The 12,964-nt window shown below is 42.0% G+C and overlaps 1 protein-coding gene across 1 annotated transcript in view; it reads left to right on the top strand.

The window, feature by feature from the left end:
- Positions 1–12,964, top strand: part of RBM33 (RNA binding motif protein 33) — a 106,787-nt gene that overhangs the window by 47,072 nt on the left and 46,751 nt on the right. The window contains exons 11-15 of the mRNA XM_029282952.1: positions 2,955–3,105; positions 3,498–3,824; positions 5,609–5,619; positions 5,899–6,186; positions 8,519–8,809. Of these exons, the coding sequence (XP_029138785.1) occupies positions 2,955–3,105; positions 3,498–3,824; positions 5,609–5,619; positions 5,899–6,186; positions 8,519–8,809 (1,068 nt within the window). The remainder of the gene's footprint in view (positions 1–2,954; positions 3,106–3,497; positions 3,825–5,608; positions 5,620–5,898; positions 6,187–8,518; positions 8,810–12,964) is intronic.

The following is a 12,964-nucleotide window of genomic DNA, read 5'->3' as shown; positions in this document are numbered from 1 at the left end:
TTTCATATCTAAAACCCTTTGCTTAAGAACTGATCGTTCATATCCCAAGGGAAATAATCTCTTCAGGAGTACTAGGTTTAAGCATAATCTTTTGTCTGTGGTCCTCTTCCAGTTAGATTGAAATCTGTTGACTAAGTAAGAAGAGTAAGTTCCTTGGGACTAAAATGAACTTCAAGCAGAAGTTAGAGATGGTAATCTATCCAAGGCCAAATTCTATTTGAAAGGCAACATGGCGTACATATTAAATCATCTTGAACGCACCCCTCAAAAGTTAAACGTTGCACTAAGTGAGGAATGCCTTTGTCATCATATTATTTGAAAATTGCAAAGATATAAATTGAATAAAAATAGTTAATAGTTAGCATTATCTTATGTACATTTGTGTGTGTGTGTGTATACTATGTGTTTGTGTGTGTAGTGTAGTGTAAAACGAAAGCACAGAACAGTGTTCCTCAACCTATGTTCCTCAAGTTCTTCAACTTCCAGAATTCGTGGGGAAGTCTTGGGAAGTTCTAGAAGTTGAAGTCCACACATCTTAAAGTTCTCTAGATTGGGAAAGACTGGTGTACAAGTTTATAAAGCCTCATCCCTAAAAATAATGCATTTTGCGCCTTTTTTGCGCCTTTTTTTTAGTATTTTAAGCAATAGTTAATTTTTACAACTTCTTTCTAGAATATAATAAATTTTCTATAATTTACTTATTGCTCAGGTACTCGTTTTTGTTAAAGAAAAGCAGCATAGTAAACATTGGCCAATGTATTTGAAAGGAAATTATAGGTTAATGAAATTTAACATTCAGGCAAAACAATGTGTTTTCTTCTCTATTTTGTGAAATAGTTGGAGATAAACTGGAACATAATTAATAGGCCAGCCCTTTAGTGAAAGTTCCCATATGCTAGAAAAAGATGCAGTTGGTTTAAGTAGAGGTAGATAGTAGTTATATTTATAATCCTGTACACTCTAATGTTTTTTCTAACATTCTAAAATCATGAAAATGGGAGCAGAAGAGGAAGTGAAACATGTAACTATTGAAGGATACACAGAATATGACATAGAACATATGTAATACCTACAAAAATTACTTTGAAGCAAAAATCTGCTGCGTGAACAGTAATGCTATTGGACTGAGAGATTAGATGCAGATATAGCATGTTCCAAGAAGGGTGTATATCAACTCTGAAAAAAATCCAGAACAATTTATGATCCTTACAGACTGCTAAGTTCCTTTAAATTGGGATTAGACCAGTTCATGAAGTTCAAGGTGTGAATGTCTAGTAATAATTATGGCTACTTAATTTATTCAGTATGAATCTCATACCCGCTATGGGGAATTAGCCACCCACCTTGGCCAATGATTCTTTTTGGTGTACATTGTAAAACAATACAAAATAAATATGTATGACCGTTGAGTAAAACTGTTGCCACAAATGTTAATATAATCAAGAAATAGGGCCCTTAACATATTTGGAGCCCTAGGCCTGGACATATAACCAGGTCCTCAGGGCCTTATAAAAGGTCAGAAGGTCAGGATCATCTTGATCTTTGAAGATAGAACATTCAGGAAGAATATTTCAGAAAGCAGAATATTTCAGAAAGCAGAGAAGACATGTCTTTTAGTCCTGGCCAGCTTACATTCTTTAGGTGACAGGACCCATCATATCTTCAACCTGCTGGACTGAATTAGACACCTGGGAGAAGATAGCCCTGTAGGAAACCCTCTTCTAAGTCATGAAGGGCTTTAAAGGTGTGACAACCAGCACCTTGAATTGCACCTGAAACATTCTGGCAACTAATGCAGCTCACACAGTAGTGTTACATATCTCAAATATCCAGGGATAGGATACAGATACTGTATGTAGTAGACCAGTGTTAAAGAACACGGCTACTCTTACATACTTAAGTGCGCTTGGTTAAGATGTTACCATGTCGTATCTCGTCCTATAATATATTAATCAAAGCATTCACATTTATATGCAAAGAAAGCAGTCATTAACACAAGACAATGTATTATCCAGGGTGTGGCATTACAATAGCAGGTGTGCAAGTTAGTTGGACAACCGTTTTGTTCAGGTCTAGCATTTGAATGTTGATGGTGATAATGTATGAGTTAAAGTGTCAATGGGAATTCAAACAGGCAAAGAGTTTTTATTTTGGGAAGAACGATAATGCAGAATTGTAACTTCCTATTTGTGTTTGGGTCTCAAAAAGCTTTTGCTTTTTTAAGTACATTCTGTAATCATGTTGGTACCAAGGAGAAAATCAATTACAGAGGTTAACATTTTAAATAGTTTCTCCCCTTGCTGATGATGAAAGAGCTAAATATCTGTTTGTAACCCATTTATTTAAAATGAAGAGTAGGATGTCTATATTAATTTTCCATATTTTTTTTATAATGAATGTCTCTTAGGTATTTAGGACAATGTAGGTGTCAAATGTTCTCTTCCTTATTCTTCATTTTTTTTTTTACTTCATATATGTGTGTGCATGTGTATATGAAGGGAGCCAGGGATCATTGTTTGACACCAGAAAATTAAACTAGCTTCATTTTTAGTTGCTTAGGCTGTATTAAATAGATAGCAAAGAATATCATGGTTTTAAAAGATAAGTGTCAGGAGCCTAAAGTAGACATTCAGACTTTTGGATTAATGGGATAGAAGTTCAATAATTGTATGGATTTCAGTAAGCTTGAAAAGGAACGGCATTCCTACCAGGCTGCTGTGATTATTAAAACACTGAGTTTCCTGCAAACATGTTGTCCTTAGATTCTGTGTTTACAGGCACAACAAAAGATGGAAACTTGCAAGGACAGCAAGTTGTGTAGATTTAGAACATGTATTTGTTATACATTTCCTTCTAAAAGTAACGGTCCAGTGAAGAAATGTTACAAGAGGAATTGTGCCTCATTTCTCTCTCGTCTCCCTCTCTCCCCTCCCCCTTTTTTTTTATTCATGCAGGGCCCTCCTGATTTTCAACAAAACACTCCTGGACCTGTTCCTAGCAATTTCAACCAAGGCCCACGACTTTCCCTCCAAGATCAGTGGCGAGGACCTCCACCCCCCCTTCCTCCCCCACCTCCACAGGAGAGGGAACCTTTCTTCATGGGAGGTATGACCATTGTCTTACCGAGTGGGAAGACACGTTTTCTTCGATTCTCAGGGACAGGATTGGGCATGAGCCATGAAGGCAGAATCTGCCACATCTTATCATTTGGCCGATCTCAAAATTGTCCCGTTTTCCTTTGTTTTGGAGTCCAGCCATGCATTCTTAAACCACAGAAAATTTTCAGGAAGTGATGCCCTAACTAACTACAGGGTAATTTGTCTACGCAATTGATGACTTCTAAGTTGGAGTAGAGAGTACTGGCTAATGGAAGAAATCATTGGCAACTCTCTGTGAGACTTTTATTTCCAGTGGGGTTGGGCCAAAACTGGTATTTTGCTTGGCAGATGAGTTGGTGTCATGCTGTCTCCTTTTTTTTTTTATCTTTCTGATGACAGAGCCGAGATTCCCCGGCCATCACTTGTTTGAACAGCGGAGCCCACCACCCCCACCCCTTCTTAACAGCACGCACTCTGTGCCTAGCCAAAATCAGCTCTCATTCAGTCAGCCTGGACCTGGTTTCAGCCAGCAGGGGCAGCAACCCCTGTTTCCAAGAGAAAGGCTGGTGAGGCCAACTCTGCAGCCTCAGGGCCCCCTGGGAATCCTTCATTTCAGCCAGCCTGGAGCAGCCAACGCACGGCCTTTTCTTCCCCCACGGCAGTCCTTCCTGCAGGTCCCAGGACAGCCGTTCTTAACCTCTCTCACCCAAGCCGGCATGCAGGTATGTAATGATCTCTGTTGAGTCTCGTCTCCATGACCATTGTAACCTGAATTCTCCTGTGTAAGCCCTCCAATGCCTTTGTTGTTCTTCCCTCTTGTTCCTTTCTTGTCTTTTTGCAGGAATATAATTTTAGAGAATAATACAGATCTGCTATCTGCAATCACTTAAAGAAAAAGATGGCAACTCTCTTGTTTGGTACTTGGAAGAATATAGCAAGATTTTTACTGTGCCTTTTTTTTTTTGGCCCCTTCGTTCAAACCCTCTTATATGTAAAGCAGCCCCTTATTTCATATTTCAGGTTAAGGGTAAAGTAAATTGTGGATATTGACCTGCCTAGCATACTCGTGCTGTAAAAGGGATTCTGGGAGTTGTAGTCCAAAGCTATCTGGAGTGTGCCATTTTTTCTGGAGGGAGGGGGGGGAAAGCTGTTACAGGTTATTACATTTAGTCTTTGCTCAGATCATACATTGCTTACGAGAGAAGCTTCCTTTATAAACGAGCTTAAATACTTAATGTTTGAAGCAATTTAAACCTACCTTTTTATTGCTGTGCCAAACATGACAGCATTATTCTCCCTACCACCACAGCCACTGGTGGCCAGCCCTAATTGTATTTATAAGGGCTAACTGCAACTATATCATGAAGATGCTTGAAAAGTGAAGACATTAAAAAAAGGTTGATTTTTGTGAAGCTGTTCACAGAGCTAATGGGATTAGAGAAGTTTGTAATACGACATTCTGTTACATATTCCATGGTTTCCTAAATTGATTTACTCCAGAAGAAGTCCGGAAGTCTATTTCCGGAAAACAAGTTTCTGTGGTGTATCTGTTAAGCATGCTTTTATAAACATTAGATCTGGAACACTACAAGACTTAGAGCTCCCTCTGCTGGTGCTTCAATTTCTTTCATGAGAGCTCAGATAACAAGCACCAACTTTAAAAAAAGATTCTATTTTTTTTTTTTAAAAGATTCTTTTTTTTTTCAATTAAAATTGAATATGTTCAGATTCTAGCTGGGATCTTCACCTTCATCCCAAAAAGGAAGAGCTCCAGTGTAATTCAGGAGAGCCCTTGGATTAATCTGAATTCACAGATTAGAATTGGGTGGTATTTTAATTGGGTTATGCAGCTCTTTGGATTTGAAGATTGAAAGTTGGTCAGAGAAAACAAATTCAAACTTTAAAGCAGACAATACAGGTAGTAAGAATGATGGAATAACAAAGTTGGGAGATTGGCGGTCATCTAGTCCAACCCCCTGCTCAGGCAGAAAACCCTACACCATTTCGGACAAACGGCTGTCCAGTCTCTTCTTAAAAACTTCCAGTGTTGGAGCATTCACCGCTTCTGGAGGCAGGTTGTTCCACTGGTTAATTGTTCTAACTGTCAGGAAATTTCTCCTTAGTTCTAGATTGGAGCTCTCCTTGATAAGTTTCTATTTGTTATTTCTTGTTCTGGCTTTGGGTCCTGTGGAGAATGGGTTGTAGTCCTCGACTTACAACCACAAATGGGACCAAAATTCCCATTGCCAAGCAAGTTGGTTGTTAAGTGAGTCACACCTGATTTTACAACTGTTTTTGCCGCAGTTGTTAAATGTATTATTCTACGTTTTACATGAATCCTGCAGCTAATCCAGCTTCTCCCATTGACTTCGCTTGTCAGAAGCTGGCTGGGAAGGTCACAAATGGCGGTCACATGACCCGAGGATGTTGCAACTGTCACAAACACATGCTGGTTGGCAAACACCTGAATTTTGAGCACATGACCATGGAGATGCTGTGACGGTTGTAAGTGTGGGAACTAGTCATAAGTCACTTTTTCTCAGTGCCTTTGTAACTTCGAATGGTCACTAAACAAGTGGTTGTAAGTCAAGGACTATCTGTAGTGTCTTTTTTTCTGGATTACACAGCTTTTGCTGCTGTCTAATCCTAGGAAAATATATTTAAAAAGTCTCCGTCAGATGGTACTTTCCACTGGCATATACACCTAAGCACTTATTGTCTTCAGCTCCCAGTTTCTGAAAAACCTTAGTTTCTGTTAGAGTTATTTTTTTCTTGTTAAGTGATGATTGTATCTTGCTAGCAACCAGGGAGTAAATGTGACTTCACGCCTGCCATGTTTTCAAATGTACAGGGCCCTTTGCACCCTCCTTTGCAGCCACAGCCACCACCACCACAGCAGCCGTCCCAACCATCCCAGCCTCACCACCAGCCGCACCAATCCAACCAGCAGCAGCACCTGCTGCCTGTGCCTCCCCAGCCTCTGATTCCGGTGGCCCCATCCCAGTTCAGGCCACGCCTACAGACTTCACAGCCAAGCGGTAACCGGATGCCCTACCAGCAACGGCAAAGTCTGGTAAAGGCCAGGCATGTAAGTGTCCTTTCCATATAGAAACCAACAGGGGCTCGCATAAGGCAGGGGCAAGACCTAAACAGTCACCTTGGAAAAAGGTGTGAGTTCTTACCACTCTTACTGATTGCCCCTGACCACTCCCTGTGTCTGTATTTTATCGTTTCTACCCAGACAGATGTAGGCGGCTGGAATCTGTGCGGCATTTTTATTTTGAACATTTATATCCAGCCTTTCCGCTGGGAGTTTGTGGGAATGGGCTGGGGCTGTCCACTAGTTTTATTCATTTATTTAAATCTGTTGGCCACCCGGCTTTAATGTTATATGAAAGTAGAAAAAAACCCCCATAAAAATACTAAAAATCATCAGATTGCATGGGCAGCCCAGGCTAACCCCCCCCCCCCGGAATAAACAGCAAAACAAAACAAGGGCCTTAGACAAATCATAAACATAGACTTTGAACCTGAGAACAAACGCAGATTTTCAAAGCTTTCCAGAAGCCTAGGAGAGAGAGGACTATTCTTATCTCTGGGGAGTTGCTGTTCCAGAAGGTCGGGGCCACAACAGAGAAGGTATGCTTCCTTGTCAAGGTTTAATAGAGAGCCCCCACTTTTCCCCATTGGGTGGGCAAAAACTATTTGAAATAAGTGGTCTCTCAGATATCCGGACTCTATGCAGTATATAGGTTACACAAGATAAATTCTTTTACTCAAAATGAGGCTGAAAGAGTTGTCCAGTTATATCCCTATAGAAGAGTAGGCGTTTGAACCAAGGCCCATTGGCCCACGTCCTCTCTCTTAACCGCTACAAAGTGCTCTGGAGGTAATTGGATCCCATCTGTTTTCCTTTCTCCTCTCATTCCACACACCCCCTTCTACACCCCCCGTGAGGAGTCATTTTTAATATGACTCCATTCACCTATCTGTTGACATACCAGATTGGTATAATATGGAGTCAAGCTGCCACCATATAGGCAAACACTTGTCTTTCAGTTGGTGGGACTCTCAAGGATAAGGTGCTAGGAGCTGGGAATCAGTAGTTTTAAAAAAGGGCTATAGATTATCTACCATTACCATAGATTATGAGATCAGTATCAGGAGATGTAAGGAGTTTCCCATTCATCCCACCACTGGGCCTGGGCCGCCCAAATAGGTAGCCTGGAAATGAAAGTAGCTAAGGTGGCTTTCACTGGTATTTATTACAGCCCCATCCCCCAGGGAGCCATGAATAAGGCTGACATAAAGAAAATGTATTTTTCTTTCTAAATAAGAGAGAAAATGCAAAGGCAGTTTAAAACTAGCAGCTTGTAATCTACAAAGGTGTTAATCCGTCTTGAGGGGGACTATACCACATTATAATTCCCAAGACATAAATAGGCACCCGAAGCACTTAACAGTATTATTTATTAGAAAACACGTGGTAGCAAAGAGAAGCAGGGTTGAGCGTCTCAACACAATGGTCTTTGTTAATAAAGTGATAGTAAGGTGAGCTCATCTGAAACGGAGGCTGAACTTATTGGAATTATAGGTAGTCCTCGACTTACAACCACAATTGAGGTCAAAATTTCTGTTGCTAAGCGGGACCGTTGATAAGTGAGTTTTGCTCCATTTTACGACCTTTCTTGCCACATTTGCTAAGTGAACCAATGCAGTTGTTCGGATAGTAACATGGTTGTTAAGTGAATCTGGCTCCCCCCATTGACTTTGCTTGTCAGAAGGTCGCAAAAGGCGATCACGTGACCTCGGGATGCCATCATCAATGGGAACCAATTGCCAAGCGATTGAATTTCGATCATGTGACCATGAAGATGCTGCAGTGGTTGTAAGCGTGAAAAACAGTAATAGGTCGCTTTTTTCATTCTAGCTTTGAATGGTCACTGAACAAACTGTTGTAAGTCGAGGCTACCTGTATAGTTGTGAAACTAACAAGACTAGGATTTGGGCACACTGAAACTAAAACCAAAACTTGTAACGCAATCCAGCTGGTTACTTACAACAGATCCTGGAATTCTGCGTGTCATTGATTATTTTCTAAGTTCTATAAGTTTTCTCGCTCCATATTACTTAGAGCAGGGCAGCCTTTTCCTTTTTCCTGACAGACGATGAAATGTCTGTAGCAAAGTCCATCCTGGCCAGTTGATCTCAGGGTAGGAGGGCTGTAGGAGAGCTGTGTTTCACAGGAATTTAGCCAAATGGGCCTCTCAGCTACTCCTTACTAGAGGGAGAAGATTGTATCACCCATATATCAATTCTTCTCCATTGAGGAACCCTGAAATTTGACTTGGTAGAGGATGAGACCGTTACATCTTTACAGGATAAGGTTTTTATGGGGTTTTTTTTTGTTTTTGTTTCAGAACACACCGGCACAAAACATTTTAAAACGTCCAAATCAGCAGCCCGCATCAGCTGCCTCAAGAAATAGTAATTTGCGGGAATTGCCCATAGCACCTTTGCATGCGATTGACACTGCTAACAACAACCGACAAACTCCAGCTCCTTCTGTTCAAGCGAAACCGGTTTCTAGCATCACAGCTGCTATGAAGCCTCTTGCAGGTATCAAGAACCAAGTGGGAAAGATGGAGTCCAAGCCGAAAACGGTTACTCCCACGACTCAGCCTAAAGTGGAGGTTAAATCTGAACCAGAGGTAAGGGTCGCCTCTAGCAGAGGCCTAGGTGCACTGAGTGGTCATCTTTGTTTCAACAGTCTTCTTGACCAGAGAACCTTTTGCTTTTCAGTACTCTTCTGTACTCATGTCCCGGTTTTATTACCTGCCAAAATGTTCTTCTTTTTTATGTTCAGAAATTTAAAATTTTGATTTAACAGACCACTCAGACAGAAGAGGTGTTTGTTAAGCCCTTATTAATACTTATTAAATCTTATTAATACTTATTAAATCTGAAAGGTACTTTTGTGCTTGCATAAAAAAAACCTGATGGCCATTTTGCACATGTCTAATGGAAGCTGAGGAAAACTCTTTCCCGCTAATTTTTTTCGATGGCCTACTACTACCATTCTTCCCATCTTTTGCTTGAGGGATAGAGCTGCCCATCTCACAGCAGTGAGTTTGGATGGTGTACAGTCCTATCACAACAGTACAAACCATTAGAACAGGGGTAGGCAACACTGGCTCTTTTATGACTCGTGGACTTCAACTCCCAGAATTCCTGAGCCAGCATGGCTCAGCTTGGAAACCTCTCCCTTTCCCCTGAGTCAGCATGGCTGGCTCAGGAATTCTGGGAGTTGAAGTCCACGAGTCATAAAAGAGCCAAGGTTGCCTACCCCTGCATTAGAACAATCAAAATGGTATAAACCAGTGGTTTTCAACCTTTTTAATGCCGCGACCCCAACTGGTCGTAAGTCGAGGACTAAACCGGTCGTATGTCGAGGACTAAACCGGCCGTAAGTCGAGGACTAAACCGGTCGTAAGTCGAGGACTACCCAACCGGTCGTAAGTCAAGGACTTTCCCTGCCCGGGAACACCGCACATGCGTGGTTCTGCCCCCAGCGCCGGCCAAGGCGTAGCTGGCAAGCGGCAGAGACGGAGCAGGCCGACCACCAGCTGGCCCAGCTCAAGGGAGGTAAGGCACCCGCCGGAAAAGGGGAAAAAAATTGCGGACAAAAAAAATGGCGGACAGCCTTGCTTGGCGACCCCCGTGAAATGGTCGATCGACCCCAAATGGGGTCCCGACCCACAGGTTGAGAACCACTGGTATAAACTCATGCCTCAGTTACAAACCTGGACATCAGAATCATATCATCCACACCAACCAAGCTCATCTGATTACTTCACCCTTCCCTAAAGCCTGGAAGAACAGTCAGGTCTTCAGAACCCCACAAAAAACTAACAGGTTTGGGGCATCAGAATCCCTGATGGGCTCTTTTCCGCAGGGCAAGTGCAGCCTCAAAGGAGCCTGGTCTAATCTCAATTTTTCCAGTACTGGTAGTCCTTGACTTACAACTACTGTTGAACCCAAAATTTCTATGGCTAAACATGGCAGTTGTTAAGTGAGTTTTGCCCCATTTTATGGCCCTTTTTGCCACAGTTGTTAAGTGAATCATGTGGTTGTTAAGCAAATCTGGTTTCTCCCATTGACTTTGCTTGTCGGAAGTTGGCTGGGAATGGTGATCACACGACCTTGGGACAGTGCATGCGGTTGTCATAAATACATGCCAGTTGCCAATCCTCCAAATTTTGATCACCTGACTGTGGGGATGCTACAATGGTTGTAAGTGTGAAAACTAGTCAGAAGTCACTTTTTTTTCAGCGCCGTTGTTACTTCAAACCATCCCTAAACTAATGGTTGTAAGACGAGGAGTATTTGTATTTCAGGTCGATATATGCGATAGCGTAAAAAGTTTCTGTGGGACTTTCCATTCCTTGTGGGTTTTTATTTTTTTAGTTCCTAAATAAAAAGATCACCTGAGTCACATGACTGAGAAAATAAGTCACCTTTAACCTAAAAGCAGACTTTCTCTTTAGTAGCAGTTGTTGATATTTGACTAAATTGTAGCTGCACTGAAAGATGTAGCTCTATGAGGGGTTTTTTTTTTAAGCTTATAATGGAGTGGAACAGAATTCCTTCCTGATTTAATCTTTACAGCACGGAAGATGTTCTTCCATTTGGTGATCTTTCATTTAGGTCAGGACTGTCCAACCTTGGCAACTTTAAGAGCTGTGGACTTCAACTCCCAGAATTCCCTAAACGGCCATTTAGGTATTCATACAAGGGAGATGGAAACCTTCCCATGAAAGCCGGGACACTCATGTTTAAGCTGCTACATCTTTCCAAATAATTACACTTTCCTTTGAGTAGCCAGCTGGGGGGCCACACTCTAGAGTGGGTGAGGTCAGAGCAAGGAGCAAACCTGCTCTATTGAACATTTCATTAAAATTATTAAATGTAATCCTCAATTGAGCCTAAAATTTATGTTGCTAAGTGAAACATTTGTTAAGTGAGTTTTGCCCCGTTTTATGTCCTTTCTTGCCACAGTTATTCAGTGAATCATTGAAGTTGTTAAGTTAGTAACATGGTTAGGCAAATCTGGCTTCCCCATTGACTTTGCTTGACCATGGGGATGCTGCAACAGTTGTAAGTGTAAAAAATGGTCATAAGTTACTTTTTTTAGTGCCATTGTAACTTTGAATGATCACTAAATGAACTATTGTAGGTCCGGGACTATTTGTACTGCGGCTTCTCTTCAGTTGTGTTTTTAATCATTTCCCCTTCTGTTTTATTAAATATAACATTTGATGGCAATATTTAGAGGCTTCTGAGAGCCATGCATATTTCAGGGTTCCCAGTCTGTATGCTTTTTGCTAAAAATGATAACCACTGAAATCTTTTCTGGTTAATGGTTGCTTAAGTTTTTCATAGACCTATACAGCAACAATACCCATTTGGGGAAATTGTCATCTTTGACAATTTAACCCTAGACTTTTTGTGTGTGCTGATAAGGAAGCTTTGGATTTCACATTATTTGGATCAGATACTTGGAGCCAATGTGATGCTGCAAATCTAAAGATCTAAACTTTAGACTCAGGACTTACTGTGCTAGGTGTCAAGAGAGGAGGTGGACACTAGGGCTCCAAATTTCTGGGAGTGGTGCTTTGGGGAAAGCACCACTTTGAGTTGAGTCAAGACCAACTCAAGGAGACGGTGCTCATCTCTGATTCTCAGCCGAGGGAGCCTGCGTTGTCTGAGAAATGATTCCATCATCATGTGGCCAGCATGAAAATACAGAACGCAGTAACCTTTCCCGCCAAAGTGATACTTATTTATCTATTCGCATTTGCATGATTTCGAACTGCTAAGTTGGCAGGATCTGGGGCAAACAAAGGGAGATCATCGCACCACGCAGTACTTGGGTCTTGAACCTGGACTGTTGGCGTTCCAGCTGACAAGACCGCTGTGCCGTCACGTCACTCCAGTAAAGTGCAGAACCTTTCAAATCTGAATTTCTGTTCAGGATGTTTACTTATTTATTTAACCTAAAACAGGGTTTCCCAAGTAATCAAGAGAAATGGATAGAATGGTTAAGAGTATGTGAGGTGGGAGAAATTGCCATAGGCCACAATTGACGTCAGAATTTCTGTTGTTAAGTGAATTGTACCCAATTTTATGACCTTATTTTTTTTTTTGCCAAACTTGTTAAGCCAGTCACTGCTGTTGGTAAGTGAATCAGACAATTGTTAAGTGAATTCAGGTTCTCCGTTGATTTTGTTTGCCAGAAGATGGTAGGAAGGTTGTAGATGGCAACCACATGAGCCCAGGATGACGTAGCCATCATAAATACATGCCAGTTGCCACGTGCCCAAATTTTGATCATGTGAATCATGTGACCCTGGGAATACCGCGGTGGTTGTAAGTGTTCAGAGCTATTGTCGAAACGGCATTGGTTGCGTTGGTTGATGATCTCTGGAGGGCTCGGGATAGAGGCTATTCCTCTATCCTGGTCCTGTTAGACCTCTCAGCGGCTTTTGATACCATCGACCATGGTATCTTGTTGCACCGGTTAGGGGGGTTGGGGTTGGGGGGCACCGTTTTACGGTGGTTCTCCTCCTACCTCTCGGACCGGACGCAATTTGTGTTGGCAGGGGGAAAGAGGTCAACCTCGAGGCGCCTCACTTGTGGGGTACCACAGGGGTCGGTCCTCTCGCCTCTCCTGTTCAACATTTATATGAAGCCACTGGGTGAGATCATCCGTGGTTTCGGGGTGGAGTTTCATCAGTACGCAGATGACACCCAGCTGTACATCTCCACCCCGGACCACCCCAACGATGCCGCGGAAGTGATGTCCC

The sequence above is a fragment of the Protobothrops mucrosquamatus genome, unplaced genomic scaffold (assembly GCF_001527695.2).
Source record: "Protobothrops mucrosquamatus isolate PMUCROS unplaced genomic scaffold, P.Mucros_1.0 scaffold5, whole genome shotgun sequence".
NCBI classification, from domain to species: domain Eukaryota; kingdom Metazoa; phylum Chordata; class Lepidosauria; order Squamata; family Viperidae; genus Protobothrops; species Protobothrops mucrosquamatus.
Note: the sequence above shows the minus strand (reverse complement) of the source record. Positions and strands in the feature narration are given on the sequence as shown.